The sequence below is a fragment of the Scyliorhinus torazame genome, chromosome 1 (assembly GCF_047496885.1).
Source record: "Scyliorhinus torazame isolate Kashiwa2021f chromosome 1, sScyTor2.1, whole genome shotgun sequence".
Taxonomy (NCBI): domain Eukaryota; kingdom Metazoa; phylum Chordata; class Chondrichthyes; order Carcharhiniformes; family Scyliorhinidae; genus Scyliorhinus; species Scyliorhinus torazame.
The window spans coordinates 220,665,908-220,691,878 of NC_092707.1; the positions used below are offsets into that span (position 1 = coordinate 220,665,908).

At 48.0% G+C, this 25,971-nt stretch overlaps 1 protein-coding gene across 4 annotated transcripts in view; it reads right to left on the bottom strand.

Annotated features, from left to right (window-relative positions):
• The window catches only part of acat2 (acetyl-CoA acetyltransferase 2), a 224,354-nt gene that overhangs the window by 143,594 nt on the left and 54,789 nt on the right, over positions 1–25,971 (bottom strand). For all 4 annotated transcript variants that reach the window (XM_072502534.1, XM_072502524.1, XM_072502515.1 and 1 more), the window contains one exon: positions 5,312–5,493. In XM_072502534.1, the coding sequence (XP_072358635.1) occupies positions 5,312–5,493 (182 nt within the window). The remainder of the gene's footprint in view (positions 1–5,311; positions 5,494–25,971) is intronic.

Here is a 25,971-nt window from a genome sequence, read left to right on the forward strand (position 1 = left end):
GTGCGGGGAAAAGGCAAGCAGAAAGTTGGACCAAAGTCGGAAAGAGCACCAGCTCAGGAAAAGGGAAGCGGCTAGGGAGATAGGTAAAGTGAAGAATAGAGACGGTAATACTGTCCTGGACCCCGCGGCAGTAAACAAGGTGTTTAAGGACTTTTATAGTAAATTATATGAGTCGGAACCCCCAGCTGGGGCGGGGGGGGGGGGGGGGGGGGGGGGGCGGGGGGGGGGGGGGGGGGTGATGGTGGAGGACCGGGTCTCTACTCAGATGACCTGCTCTTGTACATTTCGGACCCGCTGGAGGGGATGGGGAAGTAATGCGAATCTTGGGGGAATTTGGCAATTTTTCGGGGTATAAATTGAACATGGGGATAAGCGGGATGTTTGCGATCCAGGCAAGAGGACAGGAGAAGAGACTGGGAGAAGAGACTGGGAGAACTGCTGCTTAGAATGGTAGGGAAGAGCTTTCGATATCTGGGAATCCAGGTAGCCCGGGAATGGGAGGTACTGCACAAGTTAAACCTATCCCAGCTGGTAGAACAAATGGAAGGGGACTTTAAGAGATGAGACATGCTCCCGCTATCACTGCCGGGGAGGGTACAGACCGTGAAAATGACGGTCCGCCCCAGATTTCTGTTTGTCTTTCAGTGCCTCCCCATCTTCATTCCAAGGGCCTTTTTCAAGCGGGTGAATAAGATTATTTCAGGCTTTGTATGAAGAAAGTGTTGCTGGAGCACAGTCGGGGGGAGGATGGGTTGGTGCTGCCAAACTTCTGCAACTACTACTGGGCGACTAATATAGCCATGATTAGGAAGTGGGTAGTGGGGGAGGGGTCGGCATGGGAGCGGATAGAGGCGGCGTCATGCAAAGACACCAGTTTGGGAGCACTGGTAACGGCACTTCTGCCGTTCTCGCCGGCCCGATACCCCACAAGTCCAGTGGTAGTGGCGGCTCTGAGAATCTGGGGGCAATGGAGGAGATGTAAGAGAGTGGAGGGAGCATCGATTTGGATCCCGATTTATAATAACCACAGGTTTGTACCGGGTAGGCAAGATGGCGGGTTCCGGAGTTGGCAGAGGGCAGGAATTAGAAGGATGGGGGATCTATTTATAGACGGGAGGTTTCCCAGCTTGAAAGCTTTGGAGGATAAATTTAAATTGCCAGCAGGGAATGGTTTTAGGTATTTGCAGGTGCAAGGCTTCTTAAGAAAACAGGTGCCAGCCTTTCCGCTGCTGTCGCCACGGGGGATACAGGATGGAGTAGTTTCCAGTACCTGGGTGGGAGAGGGGAAGGTATTGGATATTTACCAGGAGCTTTCGGAGGCAGAGGAAACCCCGGTGGAGGAGCTTAAGGGCAAGTGGGAGGACGAGCTAGGAGAGATAGAGGCCGGTCTATGGGTGGATGCCCGAGGCTGGGCGATGCCCTAAGCAGGGTTAATACATCCTCATCATGTGCCAGGCTTAGCCTGATGTAATTTAAGGTAGTCCACCGGGCACACATGACAGTGGCTAGGATGAGTAAGTTCGTCGAGGTAGAGGATAGGTGTGCGGGAAGCCCAGCAAATCATGTCCACATGTTTTGGGCATGCCCGAAGCTTAGAGGGTTTTGGCAGGATTTTGATAAGGCAATGTCTACGGTGCTAAAAACACAGGTGATGCCAAGTCCGGAGGTAGCGATCTTTGGAATGTCAGAAGATTCGAGAGTTCAGTGGGCGAAAGAGGCCACTGAACCTTGGCCTTTGCTTCCCTGGCAGCCGGACACGGAGCTTGTTAACGTGGAGGGACTCAAAGCCCCCGAGTGCAGAGACCTGGGTTAGTGACATGGCTGGGTTTCTGAGTCTCGAGAAAATAAAGTTCGCCTTAAGAGGGTCAATGTTAGGGTTCACCCGGAGGTGGCAGCCGTTCGTCAACTTTCTGGGGGAAAATTGGGGGGGGGGGGGGGGGGGCGGGGGGAGGCGCGGATGGTTGTTTTATGGTTGAGGTGCGTGAAGATTGGGCTGGGGGGAAATGTTAATTTTACCATGCTGATGTCATTGTTTATGTTACTGTTATAAAGAATTTCAAATACCTCAATAAAATATTTTTTAAAAGATAAGGGCGCAGTAGAGTGCGGGTCATAGAACATAGAACATAGAACAATACAGCGCAGTACAGGCCCTTCGGCCCACGATGTTGCACCGAAACAAAAGCCATCTAACCTACACTATGCCATTATCATCCATATGTTTATCCAATAAACTTTTAAATGCCCTCAATGTTGGCGAGTTCACTACTGTAGCAGGTAGGGCATTCCACGGCCTCACTACTCTTTGCGTAAAGAACCTACCTCTGACCTCTGTCCTATATCTATTACCCCTCAGTTTAAAGTTATGTCCCCTCGTGCCAGCCATATCCATCCGCGGGAGAAGGCTCTCACTGTCCACCCTATCCAACCCCCTGATCATTTTGTATGCCTCTATTAAGTCTCCTCTTAACCTTCTTCTCTCCAACGAAAACAACCTCAAGTCAATCAGCCTTTCCTCATAAGATTTTCCCTCCATACCAGGCAACATCCTGGTAAATCTCCTCTGCACCCGCTCCAAAGCCTCCACGTCCTTCCTATAACGCGGTGACCAGAACTGTACGCAATACTCCAAATGCGGCCGTACCAGAGTTCTGTACAGCTGCAACATGACCTCCCGACTCCAGAACTCAATCCCTCTACCAATAAAGGCCAACACTCCATAGGCCTTCTTCACAACCCTATCAACCTGGGTGGCAACTTTCAGGGATCTATGTACATGGACACCTAGATCCCTCTGCTCATCCACACTTTCAAGAACTTTACCATTAGCCAAATATTCCGCATTCCTGTTATTCCTGTCATACCAGCCGATACCTCTACTAAATGTGGATGCCAAGATTCTTGCTTGCGTGCTGGTGCTCAGGTTGTTGGAGTGTTTTCCCCAGGTGGTTGGTGAGGACCAAACAGGGTTTGTAGGCGGTTGTCTTTGAATGTGTGGTGCTCTCCCCATCGGGAGTGGGGGAGCAGAAGATTATTGTGGCTCTGGATGCTGAGAAGACCTTTGATAGGGTGGAGTGGTGTTACTTGTTTGCGTTGTTGGAACAGTTTGGGATAGGGCCCACGTTTGCGTCGTGGGTTAAGTTGCTCTAAGGGGAGCCAAGGTGTGTGTCCATACAAATGATTTGAATTCAGACCCAAATTTGAAAATGATACAGAGGACATAGTAGGAAAGCAACATGGTTTGATGGGTTGTTGCAGAGAGGATGTTTTTCCTCTTGTGGAGAATCTAGAATTAGAGTGCACAGTTTAAAAATAAGGGGACTCCCATGAAAACAAAGATGTGGAGGATCTTAAAGAAGGTTAATCTTTGGAATTTGCTTCCACAGAGAAATTAAGAGGGGCTGTTTAGCACAGGGCTAATTCGCTGGCTTTGAAAGCAGACCAAGGCAGGCCAGCAGCACGGTTCAATTCCCGTACCAGCCTCCCCGAACAGGTGCCAGAATGTGACGCCTAGGGGCTTTTCACAGTTACTTCATTTGAAGCCGACTTGTGACAATAAGCGATTTTCATTTCAAGTCATTGAATTTATTCAAGCCTGAGTCAGACAGATTTTTGATCGACAAGGGAGTCATAACGGCTTCACATGCATCACTTATGGCACAAGCTGCCTCTCATGGATTGGTCTCTTTGGTCAAAAGTGCACCAGGTGAAGCTATCCAACCCCAATGGATTTGATTTGCACAGATGGAAGGATGCTGACACTCTATTAAAAGGTGTGAAACTTCCAAAGGTTCATGTTCAAAGAGACTTTGGCGCACTCAAACACGGAACTTGGATGTGGAGATGCCGGCGTTGGACTGGGGTGAGCACAGTACGAAGTCTTACAACACCAGGTTAAAGTCCAACAGGTTTGTTTCGATGTCACTAGCTTTCGGAGCGCTGCTCCTTCCTCAGGTGAAGGATGGAGCAGCGTTCCGAAAGCTAGTGACATCGAAACAAACCTGTTGGACTTTAACCTGGTGTTGTAAGACTTCGTACTAAGGAACTTGGAAGCAAGCAAGTAGAAAGGCAATTGGCAGATTGGACTTTATTGCAAAGGGATAAGAGTAAGAAAGATTTGCTGCAGTTGTACAGGGTTTTGGTGAGAACACACCTGCAGTTTGGTCCCCATATTTAAAGAAGGGTGCACTTTCATTGGAGGTAGAATGGCAAAGGTTCAGTAGATTGGCTTCAGAGCTGAGAAGGTTGCCTAAGATAAGAGGCTGCATAAATTGGGGGTATTCTTTTTGGAGTTTGGAAGAATGATTGATGATCTCATTGAATCATACCAGATTCTGAAGTGACTTTGATACAAAACATTACCTGTGCTTCTCTCTGCACAGGTGTGGAACTAAATGTGCCAGTAACTCCCCTTCCCCTTGATGCCCTAGAGTTCCCATCAATGAATGAATTTAACGTTTCCAAAAAAGTTATGCTGGCCAAATGGTACACTGCAATGTACTTGTTTTTTCATTATACATTACTGGTCTAGTAATTCAGAGGCCTGGGTTAGTATCCGAGAAAACATGAGTTCAAATGCCATAATAGAAGTTTCAGAATTTAACTTCAATCACTAAAATAATGCGGAAATAAATATTTAGCATTTGTAAATATGCCCATGAACGATCCTTATTAAAACCTAGTTCACTCCTCTCCTTTAGAGGGGCTGCACGGTAGCATTGTGGATAGCACAATTGCTTCATAGCTCCAGGGTCCCAGGTTTGATTCCGGCTTGGGTCACTGTCTGTGCGGAGTCTGCACATCCTCCCCGTGTGTGCGTGGGTTTCCTCCGGGTGCTCCGGTTTCCTCCCACAGTCCAAAGATGTGCAGGTTAGGTGGATTGGCCATGATAAATTGCCCTTAGTGTCCAAAATTGCCCTTAGTGTTGGGTGGGGTTACTGGGTTATGGGGATAGGGTGGAGGTATTGACCTTGGGTCGGGTGCTCTTTCCAAGAGCCGGTGCAGACTCGATGGGCCGAATGGCCTCCTTCTGCACTGTAAATTCTAAATTCTATGAAAAACTGCCACCGTGTCTTATCGGACTTACTACTTGACCATTAAGTGCCATTCAGTTTTATGAAGGCACTGCAAAAAATAGACTAACAGTTTAAGAAGGCAGCCCACCATCACCTAATCAAATAAATTAGATAGGGCAATAAATGGCAGTAATAATTGACAGGAACAGTGGGAATCTTTTGGTTTTAAATCTGCACTTAAATCAAGAGGTCTGTGGTGAGAACGATCACGTAGGACAGGTGAACGGTGTTCCTACCTTACTCATGTTCTCCATGCCGCCTGCTACCACAATACTGGAGCTTCCTGTTATGATGGCCTGTGTTGCGAGACACACCGCTTTCAGCCCAGAACCACAAATCATTTGACAGCTCCATGCTGGCACCAGATATGGGATTCCTGCAGTGACACTAGCCTGACGAGCAGGATTCTGTCCTTGGCCTACAAGATAGTAGAAGAAAAATATTGTAGTAATGCTTTTTATCATAAAGCACATTATTACTGTACAAGAGGACAAAAAGATTTGGGAAAGTTTGAATCAAATGTTACTGAGATTATTTTTCCTGTATGTGAGACCTGATTTTGTCAAACTCTTTTTTTACTACTCTTTTCCCATCCCCTGCGTCTCTCCGAAAGGTGTTGATATCTTGTCGACTAACCATTGTATATAATGATCACTAGCCTTTCCTAGGGTGGTCATTATGCTACAATGAGCTTTTAAACTGAATGGTAACAGGTTGTTCCATTATGTGAAGCTTCACAGATGAGCTTGATCCTCACTATGTTAGTAGATGCATGTAAAAACATAGAGATACTACAAAAGGCTATGGTGAATGAGCTGAAAAGTAAGGGGATAGAGTCTGAAAAAATACAAAGATTGGATCACATTTGGAGATTGCCATCACAGGATCCAGAATGGCAAACAGGAGTCAGCCAGAGACAAACACAGAAATTAAAAAGACAAGAATTATAGAATGATACAGCACAGAATGCCGTATGGCCTCTTTGAATGAGAGATCCAATTAGTCCAACCACCCTGCTCTTTCCCATATCCTCGTAATTTTTTTCTTTTTCAAGTACTGGGATGGAATTTTGGGCCCACGTCAGCCATCAGTGAGAACAAAGAAGTGGTGGAAATACAGCAAGAATCAGGAAACACGACTCGCACCAGCAAGATCCCATTTTCCAGGCCCCTCACTAGTGGCGCAAGGAGAATCCTGCCATGGAAGGCCGGGATCTAGTTTATTATATGGTTAGAAAGCCCTCCCACCGGGACTTCCCCCTCATTGAATATTTGCAGGTTTCAACAGCTATATAAAAGTGAGAATCTGGCAACCTCAATAGCAAAGGGGACGTCAGAGATGGGTGCTCAAGTTACCATTATCCTCCAGAGTGCCAGCTGCACAGGGGGTAATGAAGAGGATGCTGTGCACCCAGATAAATTCAATGCGGGCCCGGGGAGAGGGGTTCAGTATTGGCATCTCAAGAGGCAGGATCACTCGCAGGCCTAAGCGGCCCTTCATAGCTGAAGCCTCGAGGTTTAAAGAGGTCTGCTGGCTGGTGTACAGGCAGCGCTTCCAGTGTCCTCCTTGCTGGGCTTGTGGCGATATCACCGCTGAGGGATTGCCCTTACGGAGTGGGCAGCTGGGAAGTGGGTAGGAGCAGGTGAATCCCATGAGATTCCAAGCTGCGATGGGCAGAATGGGGGACTCTGACAAGGGGTGTTTTCCAGCATAGTGAGCCCGAATACCCTCTCAGGCAGCACGGTGAAGCCAGAGGGCATGAGATGTCTGGAAGTTCAAGGTCACTGGTTATGTAGGCTAGGCTGTGTGGCTGGTTGTTCCAGTTGGAAAACTCCTTTGATCCATAGCCATTGAGAGCTGGGGGAATGAGTGTGCCCTAACACTAATTTCAGTCTCCACACGCATTGCCTGCAACAAGGGGAAACTGTACCTTGATGTGCCAATTGAGAGAATTTGGTCAGCATTGCAATGCTTGAGAGTGCCACTGATTGGCATCCCAAGGGGGTCATCTGACCTGACTGTCTGCCCCTCTACATTCGCGGCCGGGTGTCCCTGGCCGCAGAGGGTCTCAAGGGTCGAAGCACTTCATTCAGGTGGAGTTGAGAGGAAGCAACTGTGGGGAAGTAACTATTGTGACGGGGAGGGAGTGAGGCTCAGTGGAAAGGCACTCACATAGAGGAATGCACATCCTGAGAGGGCTGTGGGGCAGGGCATTGTCAGAACTCCTTATCGTTCACGGTGATGTTCTATTCCTTTCAGTTTGTGATTCTGGAGTATCATGGAGTCAGTCGAGCTGGCAATTCTTTTGACTGCAATTGACCAGCAGCAGTGACATCAATGTGCCACTGCACACGGTGAGGAAGGAAGCAGGGCAACAGATGCGGAGCCTCGGAGGAGACACTACTGGCCACGGGTGTTCCGACGTAGAAATTCCTACCTCCAGATGTCAGAGGTCCAGTGCCGGAGAAGACTGTGTCCCCCTTTATCTGCGGCCCTGACAGCTACATGGCGCAGCAGACTTGATGGGCCGAGTGTCCTAATTCTGCTTCTATGTCTTGTGTCTCATGGTCTTATGAACTTCTATGCCAGTGGCTCGTTTCAGGACAGCAAAGGTGACCTGCGCGACATTTCCCAGTCAGCAGCGCAAAAGTGCATATCGAGGTCACAGATGCGCAATTTGTGAAGGCCCACATGTACATCAACTTGGACCGGAAACAGGCGAGCCAGGACACCAGGACCATGGGCTTCAACTGCATAGCAGTCATGCCCCAGATGCAGGGTGTCATCGACTGCATCCACACACCTCTTCATTCCTCATAGCCACAAAGGATACCATTCCCTCAATGTCTAGCCCGTTTGTGAACAGGCAATGTGCCCGTTTCCTGTGAGCATCCATGATAATTGCATCTTGTGGCGCTTGCAGATCCCAGCTGATTTTTTCCCCAGTAATGGGGTGTAGCGCACAAAGACTCCGAGAGACGAATAGAGTGAAGTCGGTGAGGCTTTATTAAGCGTGACTGTTCCCCCGCAGTTCTGTAGTAGTAGGCCTGCGGGGGAGGACTCCTGGTTCTTATACTCCGCCTTCAGGGCGGAGCTAGAGGTCAACGGCCAACCAGGACCCGGGATCTGTCAGCCAATGACATCACAGCTTCACAGTCCCACATGACCCCTAATGCATACTACCACATTCACCCCTTGTTAAAAATGAACCCGGTGGGGTGATGCTTCGCATGGTGGTAAGGGTTTACAAGGCTGGTCCTGGGAGGAAAACTTTTGCATGTTATTACAGTATGTACAAGGTTTTTTTTTTGTTTCGAACTATTTACAGTAATCGTCAGGAGAAAAGACAAAATGTTCTCGTTAAAAGTCCACATATTGTAGTGTTAGATCGACGCCACGAGTCGGTCGGACGGTCTGGTCGTCCGTGTCGATCGCCTCGGCCCCGGTGGTGGTGGTGGTGCTTGTTCCGGTGTTGTCGTCTCCGGGAGCCTTAGGGTTTCAGCTTGGGCTTCACTCCTGGTCGGGCCTGGGAGGAGGACCGATCCTCCTGGGAAGGGGGCGGTCGCGGGGTGCGGCGGTGGCAGGAAGGGGGTGATTGGTGTCGGGGGGGTGTGTGTGTTGCCGGCGGGTGCCAGATCTCGCAGGGAGACTGTGTCCTGTCGGCCGTCGGGGTACTCCACGTAAGCTTACTGCGGGTTCGCGTGAAGGAGGTGAACCCTTTCGACCAATGGGTCCGACTTGTGCGCCCGCACATGTTTTCGGAGCAAGATGGGTCCTGGGGCCGCCAGCCAGGTCGGCAGCGACGTTCCAGAGGAGGACTTCCTGGGGAAGACAAGGAGGCGCTCATGAGGTGTTTGGTTAGTGCTAGTACACAGTAGTGACCGGATGGAGTGGAGGGCGTCCGGGAGGACCTCCTGCCACCGTGAAACTGGGAGGTCCCTGGACCGTAGGGCCAGTAGGACGGTCTTCCAGACTGTGCCGTTCTCCCTCTCTACTTGCACGTTCCCCTGGGGGTTGTAGCTGGTCGTCCTGCTCGAGGCTATACCGTTGCTGAGCAGGAACTGGCGCAGGTCGTCGCTCATGAAGGAGGACCCCCTGTCGCTGTGGACGTATGCGGGGCAACCGAACAGTGTGAATATGGTGTTCAGGGCTTTAATGACTGTGGCCGCGGTCATGTCAGGGCAGGGGATGGCGAATGGGAAGCGGGAGTACTCGTCCACCACATTAAGGAAGTATGTGTTGCGGTCGGTGGAGGGGAGGGGTCCTTTGAAATCCAGACTAAGGCGTTCAAAGGGGCGGGAAGCCTTAATCAGGTGCGCACCATCCGGCCTGAAAAAATGCGGTTTGCACTCTGCGCAGATGTGGCAGTTCCTTGTGACTGTACGGACCTCCTCCAAAGAGTATGGGAGGTTGCGGGACTTAATAAAGTGGTAGAACCGAGTGACCCCCGGGTGGCAGAGGTCCTCGTGGAGGGTTTGGAGGCGGTTAATTTGTGCGTTGGCACATGTGCCGCGGGATAGGGCATCGGACGGCTCGTTCAGCTTTCCGGGACGATACAAGATCTCGTAGTTGAAGGTGGAGAGCTCGATCCTCCACCTTAAGATCTTGTCGTTTTTGATTTTGCCCCGCTGTGCATTATCGAACATGAAGGCTACCGACCGTTGGTCCGTGAGGAGAGTGAATCTCCTGCCGGCCAGGTAATGCCTCCAATGTCGCACCGCTTCCACTATGGCTTGGGCTTCCTTTTCCACTGAGGAGTGGCGGATTTCTGAAGCGTGGAGGGTTCGGGAGAAAAAGGCCACGGGTCTGCCCGCTTGGTTAAGGGTGGCCGCTAGAGCTACGTCGGAGGCGTCGCTCTCGACCTGGAAGGGGAGGGACCCGTCGATGGCGCGCATTATGGCCTTTGCGATATCCGCTTTGATGCGGCTGAAGGCCTGGCAAGCCTCTGTCGACAGAGGGAAGGTCGTGTTCTGTATTAGGGGGCGGGCCTTGTCTGCATACTGGGGGACCCACTGGGCGTAGTATGAAAAGAACCCCAGGCAACGTTTTAGGGCTTTTGAGCAGTGTGGGAGGGGAAATTCCATGAGGGCACGCACTATCCCATTGCGCACTACGTAGCCCAGGATGGCTAGCCGGTTTGTGCTAAAAACGCACTTGTCCTCGTTGTACGTGAGGTTCAAGGCTTTAGCGGTCTGGAGGAATTTTTGGAGGTTGGCGTCGTGGTCCTGCTGATCGTGGCCGCAGATGGTTACATTGTTGAGATACGGGAACGTGGCCCGTAACCCGTGTTGATCAACCATTCGGTCCATCTCTCGTTGGAAGACCGAGACCCCGTTTGTGACGCCAAATGGGACCCTTAGGAAATGGTATAATCGCCCGTCTACCTCGAAGGCTGTGTACTTGCGGTCACTTGGGCGGATGGGGAGCTGATGGTAGGCGGACTTGAGGTCCACGGTGGAGAAGACCTTATATTGGGCAATCCGATTGACCATGTCGGATATGCGGGGGAGAGGGTACGCATCTAGTTGTGTGTACCTGTTGATGGTCTGGCTATAGTCTATGACCATCCTTTGCTTCTCCCCTGTCTTTACTACTACCACCTGTGCTCTCCAGGCACTATTGCTGGCCTGGATTATGCCTTCCTTCAGTAGCCGCTGGACTTCGGACCGAATGAAGGTCCGGTCCTGGGCGCTGTACCGTCTGCTCCTAGTGGCGACGGGTTTGCAATCCGGGGTGAGGTTTGCAAACAAGGATGGGGGTTGAACCTTGAGGGTTGCGAGGCCGCAGATAGTGAGTGGGGGTATTGGGCCGCCAAATTTGAAGGTTAGGCTCTGTAGATTGCACTGGAAGTCTAATCCCAGTAATGTGGGGGCGCAGAGTTGGGGAAGGACGTAGAGCCTGTAGTTTTTGAACTCCCTCCCTTGCACCGTTAGGGTAACTATGCAGAAGCCTTTGATCTGTACGGAGTGGGATCCTGCAGCTAGGGAAATCTTTTGTGCGCTGGGACGGATGGTCAAAGCACAGCATCTTACCGTGTCGGGGTGGATAAAGCTCTCCGTGCTCCCGGAGTCGACCAGGCATGGTGTCTCGTGCCCGATTATCAGCACCGTTGTCGTCGTCGTCTGGAGCGTCCGGGGCCGTGCTTGGTCCAGCGTCATTGAAGCCAGACGTGGTTGTAATGGTTGAGCGTCTTCTTCAAACCCCGTGGAGCCGTCGACACTGGGGTCCGTTGTTGCCGTCCAAGATGGCGTCGGGGGTGAACAAGATGGCTGCCCCCATGCATCGCACATGGCTGGGGGGTCACAAAATGGCGGCGGGGGTAGACAAAATGGCCGCCCCCATGCATCGCACAGGTCTGGGGTGGTCCAAGATGGCGGCGCCCCTCCTCCCCTCGTGGTGGCCGGGACCCAAAATGGCGGCGCCTGCGGGTCGCACATGGGGCGCTGGGGGGGTTGGGGAGCGTTAGGAACACGCAGGACTCCCTCTTCTCTGGGGACAGCGGTGGCCAGGACCCAAAGTGGTAGCGCCGGCGGGTCATACATGGGGCGCGGGAGGGGGGTTGGGGAGCATAAAAGGCGTGCAGGGCTCCCTGTTCTCCGGGGAGAGCGGTGGTCGGGACCCAAAGTGGTGGCGCCTGCGGATCTTACATGGGGCGCTGGGGGGGGGGGGTTGGGGAGCGTAAACGGCGTGCAGGGCTCCCTGTTCTCCTGGGACAGCGGCGATCTCCCGGGACTGGCACACAGCCGCAAAATGGCCCTTTTTCCCGCAGCTCTTACAGATCGCTGCGCGGGCCGGGCAGCGCTGCCGGGGGTGTTTCGCCTGGCCGCAGAAATAGCAGCGGGCTCCCCCGGTGCGACTTGGCGTTTGAACCGCGCAAGCCTGTGGGGTGTCCGGGGGGGGGGGGGGTTTGTCGCGACGGGTGCGTACGGAGCCCAATGGGCTGCCGCGCGGTCGGGGCCGTAGGCGCGGGTGTTTCGCGCGGCCACGTCTAGGGAGGCTGCTAGGGCCCGTGCCTCTGAGAGTCCTAGCGACTCTTTTTCTAAAAGTCTTTGGCGGATTTGGGAGGAGTTCATACCTGCCACAAAAGCATCACGCATTAACATGTCCGTGTGTTCATTTGCGTTCACCGGCGGGCAGCTGCAGGCCCATCCCAAAATTAGTAGCGCGGCGTAGAATTCATCTATTGATTCTCCGGGACTTTGCCGTCTCGTTGCGAGTTGATAGCGAGCGTAGATCTGGTTTACTGGGCGAACATAGAGACTTTTTAGTGCTGCGAACGCCGTCTGGAAATCCTCTGCGTCTTCGATGAGGGAGAAAATCTCCATGCTTAACCTCGAGTGCAGGACCTGTAGTTTTTGGTCTTCTGTGACCCGGCCGGGGGCCGTTCTGAGGTAGGCCTCGAAACAAGTCTGCCAGTGCTTGAAAGCTGCTGCTGCATTCACTGCGTGGGGGCTGATCCTCAGGCATTCCGGGATGATCCTGAGCTCCATAGTCCTTTAGTCACGCTTAATAAATTGTAGCGCTCAAAGACTCCGAGAGACGAATAGAGTGAAGTCGATGAGGCTTTATTAAGCGTGACTGTTCCCCCGCAGTTCAGTAGTAGACTGCCTGCGGGGGAGGACTCCTGGTTCTTATATTCCGCCTTCAGGGCGGAGCTAGAGGTCAACGACCAACCAGGACCCGGGATCTGTCAGCCAATGACATCACGGCTTCACAGTCCCACATGACCCCTAATGCATACTACCACATGGGGAAAATTCTACAGTCCATGAACAAAGATTCTGTAGTAGAGCACTTGGAACACAGTGGCAGGATCGGACAACATGGATTTATGAAAGGGAATCATGCTTGACATATCTGTTTCTTTATAAATTTAAGTTCCCAATTCATTTTTTCCAATTAAGGGACAATTTAGCGTGGCCATCCACCTACTGCACACCTTTGGGTTGTGGGGGCGAAACCCACCCAGACACGGGGAGAATGTGCAAACTCCACACGGACAGTGACCCAGAGCCGGGATTGAACCTGGGACCACAGCGCCGTGAGGCAGCAGTGCCAACCACTGTGGTGCCGTGAGGCAGCAGTGCTAACCACTGTGCCGCCATGCTGCCCTTGCTTGACAAATCTACTGGAATTTTTCGAGGATGCAACTGGTAGAGTTGAGATGGGGAAGGGAGAGGCTTGAGGATGTGGTATATTTGGACTTTCAGAAGGCTTTCGACAAAGTTCCACATAAGAGGGGGGAGGGGGAGGGGGGAGAGGGGGAGGGAGGAAGGGGAGAAACGAGGGGTGAGGGGGGCACTGGTTGCAACAAGCTACACGTGGAGGTGGCGAGAAAGGGAAGCAGTTGGCAGCCATTTTGATTAGCCCAAGAGCGAGAGCAGGCTCAATCCAATACTCCAAATGCGGCCTAACCAAGGTTTTATATAGCTACAATATGATTTCCCAACTCCTGCACTCAATGCCTCGGCTGATGAAGGCAGGCATGCCATATGCCATCCTAATCACCTTGGCCACCTGAGTAGTCACTTTTATGGAATTATGGGCCTGCACGCCCAGATCCCTCTGTATGTTAATGTTCCCAAGGTTTGACCTTTTAGGACTGAGATGAGGAGAAATTTCTTCAGCCAGAGAGTGGCAAGCCTTTGGAATTCACTATCATAGGAAGCAGTTGAGGCCAAAACAGTGTATATTTTCAAGAAGGAGTTAGATATAGCACTCGGGGCTAAAAGGATCAGAGGATATGGGGGGAAAGTGGGAACTGCCATGATCATAATGAATGGCAGAGCAGGCTCGAAGGACCGAATGGCTTCCTCCTGCTCCAAGTTTCTATGTTTCTATGTATCCTTAATGCCCCTGTCTAGTTTGGGGATTTCTCCAAGTTGGAGGGTGTTTCGAGCCTCTGTGCGGCTTGCAGCTAAAACCAACTATGGGTTGATATGTCCTAATTGGTAGCCTGTTTTCAAACTGACAAAATCTCCTTTAAACTCAACTACAATGGCAAAATTGCTGTGAATCTGACAACAAACTACAAACTGATCAATAGATCAGGCACTGCCACTGTACTGGAGGAGACTCTTAGCTTGAACGCTGTGTACAACACTAATTGAACAAACCTGTAAATTACAGCATGTTCCTTAAAGGATATAATTGTGCCATCCCTTTCAGTACATTCACTCATGACTGAGGTGAAATAAATTCTAAATTTCAGCTGTCATGCATGCTAAAAAATAGTTTTCAAGTCTCCAGCTTCAATCACACAATACAGAATAAATTAAACTAAAATGTAATATTTGATCTATGCAGTATAACTAGAGCGAATCATATTACCTGCAAACGGCCTTTAGCTTAAGCATACACAGAATCACAGTGCAGTAGAGGCCCTTCAGCCCATCAAGTTTGCACCGACACGTGAAAAGCACCTGACCTGCCTGCCTAATCCTATTTGTCAGCACTTGGCCCATTGCCTTGAATATTATGCCATGCCAACAACTCATTCAGGAACTTTTTTAAGGATGTGAGACATCCCACCTCTACCACCCTGCCAGGCAGTGCATTCCAGACCGTCGCCACCCTCTGGGTAAAAATATTTTTCTTCAAATCCCCCCAAAACCTCCTGCCCCTCACCTTGAACTTGTGTCCCTTCGTAACTGACCCTTCAACTAAGGGGAGCAGGTGCTCCCTATCCATGCCCCTCATAATCTTGTACCCCTCGATCAGGTCGCCCTCAGTCTTCTCTGCTCCAGCAAAAACAGCCCAAGCCTATCCAACCTCTCTTCATAAAGTAAATGTTCCATTCCAGGCAACATCCTGGTGAATCGCCTCTGCACCCCCTCCAGTGGAATCACATCCTTCCTATCACGTGGCGACCAGAATTGCACACAGTACTACAGCTGTGGCCTCACCAAAGTTCTTTACAACTCCAACATGACCTCCCTGCTTTTGTAATCAACATCTGCTAACATCCAGATGTTCCACAATCAACAATGTTCCTCAAAGTTTTGGAAATAGATTTGTCCTGAATGGTCAATAATATAGGCATGAAGTGCATTTGCATAGTGTGCGAAGGAGGTCTACTTGATATATTCTTGCATGTAAAACTTAGGGCAGCACGGTAGCACAAGTGGATAGCACTGTGGCTTCACAGCGCCAGGGTTCCAGGTTCGATTCCCCGCTGGGTCACTGTCTGTGCGGAGTCTGCACATTCTCCCCGTGTCTGCGTGTGTTTCCTCCGGGTGCTGCGGGTGTTTCCTCCGGGTGCTCTCACAGTCCAAAGACATGCAGGTTAGGTGGATTGGCCATGATAAATTGCCCTTAGTGACCAAAAAGGCTAGGAGGGGTTATTGGGTTACTGGGATAGGGTGGGAATGAAGGTTTAAGTGGGTCAGTGCAGACTCGATGGGCCGTATGGCCTCCTTCTGCACTATATGTTCTATGTTCTAAAACACTGCTGACTGCTTTCTATGCAGCATAACTGGTCTGGTTTGCCACACACAGTTGCATCCCCCATGAGGGGTTGAAGACAGTGTGTTATCATCACTGACATGAATGGACTGATTAGAACATCAGGATGCCAAAATTAATCAATGAATGTGCACATCTGAAATATCAAGCATTATGAAACATGTTCCGTGCCTCAAGGGCTACTCACTAAATTGCAACTGAGGGGCTTTTGACTTACTTGTGCTCAGGCAAAGTTAGTGAAAGCACTGAAGTGAATTCCTGGAGGAATTTGAAGGATTTTGTTAACCAAGGAAGGCAGTAATAACATTGGGGGCAGTTACTGTACCACTTGTGCTGAAACAGGAGCAGAAGCAAAGGAGGAGGAGGCCGAGAATGTCAGCTCTGCAAGGAGAGAGGTGAAGGATCTGCACAACAAAGGGTCTTCTGGGAGCACCACTGCTTTGCAGCAATGAGATTAGCAGCACCTGAGGAGACTACATTAATTTTTAAAAATAAATTTAGAGTACCCAATTTATTTTTCCCAATTAAGGGACAATTTAGCGTGGCCAATCCACCTACCCTGCACATCTTTGGGTTGTGGGGGGTGAAATCCACGCAAACACGGGGAGAATGTGCAAACGCCACATGGGCAGTGACCCAGAGCTGGATCAAACCCGGTCCTCAGCGTTGTGAGGCAGCAGTGCTAACCACTGCATCACCGTGCTGCTGAAAACTATACTTTACAAAGGAAGTAGGAATGAAATTGTGCCACTTCCTTAATTATGACCTAGAGCTCCAGACCAGCACAAGAATGTCCCTCCAACTGTGAAGATCACGGTCACTCTTAGATCTATGCCACACGATTCTTCCCGGTGGAAGCAGGTAACATCAGCTACATATCACAGATAGATGTACATAGAAGCATCAGGTGACAGAGACACTGGACAAAAGGCAGGTACTGCATCACTGCTTTGAAGGGATTACCATGAAAGGACACGTGGGATTGTCAGAGCAATTGGCTTACCGACAGTGCAAGATGTCTAAACAAACAACTGCAGCGTCTCCCTACATCAGCAGGGATGTCGCAAATTCAAAGGATATCACTCTCTCAATGTACAGTTGGTGGGTGACCACATCAAGGAGGTTCATCTCGGTGAATGCCAGCTTGGGGTATTTGGGGCAGCACATAGAGTTTGGGGGCCACACAGTGGTTAGCACTGCTATCTCAATGCTCCAGGGACCCAGCCTTGGGTGACTGTGTGGAGTTTGCACATTTTCCCTGTGACTGCTTGGGTTTCCTCCGGGTGCTCCAGTTTCCTCCCATAGTCCAAAGATGTGCAGGTTAGGTGGATTGGCCATGATCAATTGCCCCTTAAGTATCCAAAAAGGTTAACATTAGGTGGGGTTGCTAGGTTAAGGGGATAGATTGGGGGCCTGACCCTAGGTAGGGTACCCTTCCAAAGTGTCGATGCAGACTCAATGGGCCGAATGGCCTCCTTCTGCACTGTAGTGATTCTATTGTGACAGAGCCACAATGATTTTTTCCTGCTAAAATCAGGAAACCAACCGCCTTTGGGCCTCCAAAATACCGTACAGGATGGCTGCTTGGTGAAGAGTCACTGGCCACCAGCTGTTTGCTGCTATCCCTTGTTTCCTCTGCCTTTCACTTTTAAGTTTGACTTTTCGGTCTTTCATTTCTATCTTTGTTGACCTCTTGTGCCTTCTGCTCAGGTTCCCATCCCCTGCTACTCGAGTTCAAACTCTCCCCAACAGTACTCGCAAATATGACATTGATCTTGGTCCTGCTGGGGTACAACCCATCCAGATTGCACAAGTCCAGTCTTCCCAGACTCCATCCCAATGCCTCAGGTATCCAAATCCCTCCTTCCGACATTATCTCTCCGGCCACGCATTCAGATGGTCTATTCTCCTATTCCTGCTCTCGTTAGCACACAGCAATAGGAGAAATCCTGAGACTATCTTTCAGGTCCTGCCTTTAAATTTATTTCTTAACTCCCTCTATTTTACTTTCAGGACTTCACCCCACTTCTTACCTGAATTGTTGGTATCAATAGACCACAACAACTGGCTGTTCACCCTCCCCTTCAGAATGCCCTGCAGCAGGGCAGCACAATGGCACAGTGGTTAGCACTGCTGCCTCACGGCACGAGGTCCCAGGTTCAATCCCAGCTCTGGGTCACTGCCCATGTGGAGTTTGCACATTCCCTCCGTGTTTGTGTGGGTTTCGCCCCCACAACCCAAAGATGTGCAGAGTAGGTGGATTGCCCAATTGTCCCTTAATTGGGAAAAATGAATTGGGAACTCTTAAAACATTTTATTTTTTTTATTTTTTAAATGCCCTGCAGCCACTCAGTGATATCCTTGACCCTGGCATCAGGGAGGCAACAACACCATCTTGGTGTCATATTTGCAGCTGCAGAAATGTCTATCTGTTCCCCTTACAATAGAATCCCCTATCACTATTACTCTTTTTTTCCTCCCCCCTCTGTGCAGTAGAGCCACTCATGGTGCCAGACCTTGCTCTTGCTGCATTTCCCGGAGAAACTATCTCCCCGTTTAGTATTTTTAAAAAAAAAGCTGTTAGAGAGAGAGGTGGATCCTGCTTTGTGCTTTTCTTCCATCTGGCAATCACCCATTCCCTTTCTGCCTGTGCACTCTTTCCCTGTGGTGTGACCACCTCACTACAGGTGCTATCCACAAAGATCTCAACCTTGCAGATGCTCCCAGTGACTCAAGTCACAGCTCCAGCTTGGAAACGAGGATGCTGCAGTTCGAGACACTTCCTGAACACATGGTCACCCTGGACACTGGAATTGTCCCTGACTTCTCACATCGCACAAGAGAAGCATTCCACATAGCTGAGCTGCCCTTAAATTAGTCCTTTTACTTATTCTGGTTTATGGCACATTAAGACCCTGATCATCACCAAGTCCTACGTACCTCTGCTACTCTTCTTTTGAAGGAAAGGTAGAGAAGGAAAGGATCACCTCGCTCTTTCCTAACCAAACTCCTGCAGTCACCAAATTCAAACTTTAGCATTCTACTGCAGTCAAACACCACACTCCAGTGCAGGATGGAATCCATTTCCTGACGCACCACAGCCAGTCCACCATCTACATGGCACAAGTCAGGAGTGTGATGGAATATTCTCCACTTGCCTGAATGAGGACATTTTCAACAATATTCAAGAAAGAAGCTTGATATCCATCCGAGGCAAAGCAGTCTGCTTGATTTCCACCCCTTCAACATTCACACACTCCACCACCGATGCACATTGTCAATAGTGTGCATCATCTACGAGATGCAAAGCAGTAACTAAGGCTTCCTTGATAGCATGTTCCAAATCCATGGCCTCTACCATATAGGAGGATGGCAGATGATGCATGGGTATACCACCACCTGTCAAATTGCCCTCATAGTTACACATCATCCTGCCTCAGAATAAAATCACTGTTCCTTTCACTGTTGCCGGGTCGACTTCCTGGAACTCCCTTCCTAAAAGGGTGTTCCTTCAACACGAGGACTGCAGTGGTTCAAGAAGGCAGCACTTTCTTGAGGGCAATTAGGAAGACAAGAAATGCGGACTTGGCCCAGTGACACTTCTATCCCATGAACAAAAAACAAAAACTACCTTCTATCAAACTATTCGGAAGGACAGAGTGGATGGTAAGGGAGGTGGTGTAGCTCTGTTATTTAAGCATGACATCTGGGCAACAGTAAGGGATGACATTGGTGCTACAGAGGATAAGGTTGAATCCATTTGGGTGGAAATCAGGAATAGTAAGGCGAAAAAGGTCACTGACAGGAGTAGTCTATAGGCCACCAAATAGTAACATTATGGTGGGGCAGGCAATAAACAAAGAAATAACTGATGCATGTAGAAATGGTACAGCAGTTATCATGGGGGATTTTAATCTACATGTCGATTGGTTTAACCAGGTCGGTCAAGGCAGCCTTGAGGAGGAGTTTATAGAATGTATCCGCGATAGTTTCCTAGAACAGTATGTAATGGAACCTACAAGGGAACAAGCGGTCCTAGATCTGGTCCTGTGTAATGAGACAGGATTGATTCAGGATCTCAGTTAGGGATCCTCTCGGAAGGAGCGATCACAATATGGTGGAATTTAAAATACAGATGAGAAGGTAAAATCAAGCACTAGTGTTTTGTGCTTAAACAAAGGAGATTACAATGGGATGAGAGAAGAACTAGCTAAGGTAGACTGGGAGCAAAGACTTTATGGTGAACAGTGGAGAACCTTCCAAGTGATTTTTCACAATGCTCAGCAAAGGTTTATACCAACAAAAAGGAAGGAAGGTAAAAAGAGGGAAAATCGACCATGGATAACTAAGGAAATAAGGGAGAGTATCAAATTGAAGGAAAAAACATACAAAGTAGCAAAGATCAGTGGGAGACTAGAGGACTGGGAAATCTTTAGGGGGCAACAGAAAGCTACTAAAAAAGCTATAAAGAAGTGTAAGATAGATTATGAGAGTAAACTTGCTCAGAATATAAAAACAGATAGTAAAAGTTTCTACAAATATATAAAACAAAAAAGACTGGCTAAGGTAAATATTGGTCCTTTAGAGGATGAGAAGGGAGATTTAATAATGGGAGATGAGGAAATGGCTGAGGAACTGAACAGGTTTTTTGGGTCGGTCTTCACAGTGGAAGACACAAATAACATGCCAGTGACTGATGGAAATGAGGCTATGACAGGTGAGGACCTTGAGAGGATTGTTATCACCAAGGAGGTAGTGATGGGCAAGCTAATGGGACTAAAGGTAGACAAGTCTCCTGGACCTGATGGAATACATCCCAGAGTGCTAAAAGAGATGGCTAGGGAAATTGCAAATGCACTAGTGATAATTTACCAAAATTCACTAGACTCTGGGGTGGTCCCGGCGGATTGGAAATTAGCAAACGTGACACCACTGTTTAAAAAAGGAGGTAGGCAGAAAGCGGGTAATTATAGGCCAGTGAGCTTAACTTCGGTAGTAGGGAAGATGTTGGAATCTATCATCAAGGAAGAAATAGCGAGGCATCTGGATGGAAATTGTCCCATTGGGCAGACGCAGCATGGGTTCATAAAGGGCAGGTCGTGCCTAACAAATTTAGTGGAATTTTTTGAGGACATTAACAGTGCGGTAGATAACGGGGAGCCAATGGATGTGGTATATCTGAATTTCCAGAAAGCCTTTGACAAGGTGCCACACAAAAGGTTGCTACATAAGATAAAGATGCATGGCATTAAGGGGAAAGTAGTAGCATGGATAGAGGATTGGTTAATTAATAGAAAGCAAAGAGTGGGGATTAATGGGTGTTTCTCTGGTTGGCAATCAGTAGCTAGTGGTGTCCCTCAGGGATCAGTGTTGGGCCCACAACTGTTCACAATTTACATTGATGATTTGGAGTTGGGGACCAAGGGCAATGTGTCCAAGTTTGCAGACGACACAAAGATAAGTGGTAAAGCAAAAAGTGCAGAGGATACTGGAAGTCTGCAGAGGGATTTGGATAGGCTAAGTGAATGGGCTAGGGTCTGGCAGATGGAATACAATGTTGATAAATGTGAGGTTATCCATTTTGGTAGGAATAACAGCAAACGGGATTATTATTTAAATGATAAAATATTAAAACATGCTGCTGTGCAGAGAGACCTGGGTGTGCTAGTACATGAGTTGCAAAAAGTTGGTTTACAGGTGCAACAGGTGATTAAGAAGGCAAATGGAATTTTGTCCTTCATTGCTAGAGGGATGGAGTTCAAGACTAGGGAGGTTATGCTGCAATTGCATAAGGTGTTAGTGAGGCCACACCTGGAGTATTGTGTTCAGTTTTAGTCTCCTTACGTGAGAAAGGACGTACTGGCACTGGAGGGTGTGCAGAGGAGATTCACTAGGTTAATCCCAGAGCTGAAGGGGTTGGATTACGAGGAGAGGTTGAGTAGACTGGGACTGTACTCGTTGGAATTTAGAAGGATGAGGGGGGGATCTTATAGAAACATATAAGATTCTGAAGGGAATAGATTGGATAGATGCGGGCAGGTTGTTTCCACTGGCGGGTGAAAGCAGAACAAGGAGGCATAGCCTCAAAATAAGGGGAAGTAGATTTAGGACTGAGTTTAGGAGGAACTTCTTCACCCAAAGGGTTGTGAATCTATGGAATTCCTTGCCCAGTGAAGCAGTAGAGGCTCATTCATTAAATGTTTTTAAGATAAAGATAGATCGTTTTTTGAAGAATAAAGGGATTAAGGGTTATGGTGTTCGGGCCGGAAAGTGGAGCTGAGTCCACAAAAGATCAGCCGTGATCTCATTGAATGGTGGAGCAGGCTCGAGGGGCCAGATGGCCTACTCCTGCTCCTCGTTCTTATGTTCTTATGTTCTGAGATTCAGAGATCACCTCGAAAGGGGGAAGAGGATGAAAAAGGGAGAATACCCATATTGACCACAAGCAACTGGATGGACTGTGATGCTTCACTTAGCTGAAATGAATTTTCCCTTATGTAACATGGATACACTATTCCCCAACATGTGAGACATCGCTGGTTCAACATCACTCATAGGGGGGAGACAGTGGAGTAGTTAAAAAGTCATTGGACTAGGGATGGTGGAAATTGAATTCACCTAATTTTTTTTTTAATCTGGAAGTAAAAGCCAGACTCAAGAAACCATAAAACCCCATCAGGTTCACTAACGTCCTTTCAGGGAGTGATAGAATCTACCTTTTTAGTTAAAAAATCTACCTTTTAGTATATAATAAATTAAAGGAGTAAATGGCCCAAGATTGAAAATGGCTTCTTGAAATATATTGTGAAAATACCCACATGTCAAACAAGACAGTAAAATGCTGTTTCCCATGAGAATAATCAAGATAATGAACTTAGACAGACCAAAGACACATTTGGCCAAGTCAAAGATTTTGGGAAACACTCCCAGAAACTGTTTTCATGGCAACGGGTAAGATTCATAAGAAAGACATATTACAAATCACCCCATATTCAAAATTTGATAGACAAATACATATCGAATTGAATTAACTATGAAAGAACTTTAACTCAATCACAGCCAGAAAGGGGAGCGACATTAGTGACAGCAATAATCTTTAAAAATACGTGCCGGTTTGAACAATCCATTCTGGAATCACTTCCTTTAATCTCTGAAGCTACTTTCCTGCACTTTCGCTTTGAACAGCTATTTTGTTTTATTTTCAACTTTGTGTTCAATTAGAAGAACCATTTAGAGCTGTGATTTGTATTAAATTCAACTCAGTACTCTGTATTTGCTTTGACAAAACGAACTTTAAAAAGACTCTACTGCAAGTAACAAATACTGATCAAGAGATAACTGAATCAAACTGAATAAAAGCAATTTACTTCATACACAAAGCTGTTTCATAATCTGACGAGTAGTGTATATCATGCTGCTCGCAGCGCCAGTTTTTAGATCTGAACTTTGGTTAGTGTATCTTACATGTCATCGCCCGATATACATTACTCGTCAGATTATGAAACAGAGCTTCATGTATGAAGTAAATGTGTCCTTGGTCTGTCTAGGTTTATTATCATGATTAATCTCATGGGAAACAGCATCTCTCACTCTCTGGTATTTTACAAGAAGCCATTTTAAATCTTGGGCTATTTATTCCTTTAATTTGTTACATACTAAAAGGTAGATTCTTTACTAAAAAGGTTGATTCTATCAGGGAGGAAATCTGCATCCTTACCTGGTCTGGCCTTCATGTAACTACAGACCCACTGCAAAGTGCTTGACTCGGAAATGCCCTCTGAAATTGCCGAGCATGGCACTAGGTTCTGATTAGGGATGAGCAACAAACGCTGGCATGAAATTATCCCAGAACAGAATTTTAAAAAGGAAAATCCAATAAAGGCCAAAACCAAAACCCTTCACTCCATAACTTTATCTAGAAACCATCAACAATAGAGGAAAAGAAAACACCTCCCTTGTGCATCCCCTTCATGCTTGTATTCCAGCCCTTACTTTCCTAGGCTCCTACACAATGCAACTTCTGTGGCTGTAGCATGGCTGCTGAATTTCACTGAAGGAGACTGCAGATGGTCTTGCAGGATGGCATTGTGCAGCTTTGCATCTCAAGGGTTCTGCTTTAGACTGGCAAGGCTGAACTGAGTGTCGCCTGGTTGGCTGAGAGGCAACAGTAAGGACACTGGCACAATGCCCACGGTAGTAGGAGTGCTGGCATTCTGAGACTTGATAGTGAGCTCGTGCTCAATGGTGTCAGTGCCATTCAATGGGACAGTCCCTCAGTAACCTCCCAATCTACGCAAGTACAGATTGCTGCACTACTGGTGAGTGACTGGATTTGGCTGACTGTAGCATCAAGGAGCCCTAACCTGAAATCAATGGAATCAGGGAAATCACTATTGATTGGCATCATTCCTAGCATAAAAGTTGTGGTTCTTGGAAGCCAATCATCTTAGACCCAGGACATTCCCAGCTGCTTCATTAATGACCTTCCCTACTGCATGAGATCAGAAGTGTAGATGTTCACTGACGATTGCATAGGGTTCAATACCACTTGCAGCTCAGATACCGACGCAGTTCATGCAACAAGACCTGGACAACATTCGGGCTTGCCTTAGTGACAAGTATTACTGTGTCACACAAGTACCAGGCAATAACCATCACCAACAAGAGACAAATCTAATCATCTACCTTTGATGTTCAATACTACCATTGCTGAATTCCACATCAACATCCTAGGGATTGCCACTGGACCAGCCATATAAATACTCTGGCTACAAGAACAGTTCGGAGCTGGGAATTAAATGGTCAGTAACCAGGACATCATCAGGGGCAATACGGCCAGCCTGACTGGTGTGCTATCCATACCTTAAACATTCACTTCAACCACCATTTTGTGCACTGCAGAAACTTACCAAGATGCATTTTTTTTATTCGTTGTTGGGATGTGGGCGTCACTGGTCGGGCCAGCATTTGTTGCCCATCCCTAATTGCCCTTGAACTGAGTGGCTTCCTCGGCCATTTCAGTGGGGGCAGTTAAGAGTCAACCACATTGCTTTGAGTCTGGAGTGACATGTAGGCCAGACTGGGTAAGGATTACAGATTTCCTTCCCTGAAGGTCATTAGTGGATCAAATGGGTTATTACGACAATGGTTTAATTGGTCATTAGACTTTTAATTCCAGATTTTTATTGAATTCAAATTTCAGCATCTGTCATGGTGGGATTTGAAACAGGACACAGAGCAGCACCTTCCAAACCTGTAATCTGTACTACCTAAACATGACGAATGTGATATAAAATAGTTACTTTAGAGATATTAGTTACTGTAATGTAGAGATAGGCCAGTCTCATCCTGGTGAGTTCACAGACAAAGGATTTCAGACCGCGTGGCAAAGCAAGGAGGAGGTGTGTCCAGCAAAGGAGGAGAAAAGGATGCTGGGTAATAGGGGGCCAGAGGAAGGGATGAGAAGTGAGCCAATCAGGATGTATAGCCAGGTCAGGAGGGGTATAGGATGACCTATGGGAATCGTGTATGTGAAACTTGATGCCATTTGAATGTATTTGCAGAAATCCCTTTGTCTCCTTCTTCATTCGTTTTCCAAGGGTCAAGGAGACTAGTCCTGTGCCTCTGTGAAATGAATCAGGCTTGCAAGTCAAATAAAATAACTAATGCTGTACCTGCAAATCCATCTCGACTTTTATTGAGGCCAGACTGACGGGTAAAGAAAGTTATATTTGTCATTTGGTGCCGGAAACCCGGGATTTCTCAAGATGGTCATTGGCCAGCTGCGAACTCAGAATTAGACTGATTATGGACGGAGGGAGAGTGGAAAAAGGGGCCCACAATGTAAAGCTGGAAAATGACCGCGCATTGCTTTTTCCCCTCTTCTTATCGTCTGATTAGTCTGGTCACTCGCGGTTGGTACGGAAAGATCATCTCGACGAAATCAAAGGTCTGTCTGGGGATTAAAAAATTAAACTGATGGGATATCATAATTGATAGTTCAGTTTTGGGTTAATTGTGTTGTTGATGAATTGATGGGACATCGGAAGATGGTTCAGTTCTACGAGTGTTTTGAATAACTGATGTAACCTCAGGATGAGGGTTCAGTTCAATGGGTGTTTTTAAATCTAAAGATGGTTTAATTCCATGTGTGAGTGTTTTTGGAGAACTGATGGGACCTCAGAATAGGGTTCAGTTCAATGAGTGTTTTAAATCTATAGTTGATTAAGCTAAAATTGTACCCTTGGACTGTAGTGGCGAAAAACGCAGTTCTGAGGACTAGTTGAGATTATGGGGAATTGCTTGGATAAATTTCAAAACAAAGAACATCCATAGAACTGGATGCTGCATGTTAGTTAAAGCAGAAGTCTCTCAAAGGGTTAACACAGCAGCAGCCAACGTTAAAGACGACAGACAGTGTTTCTCACATAGG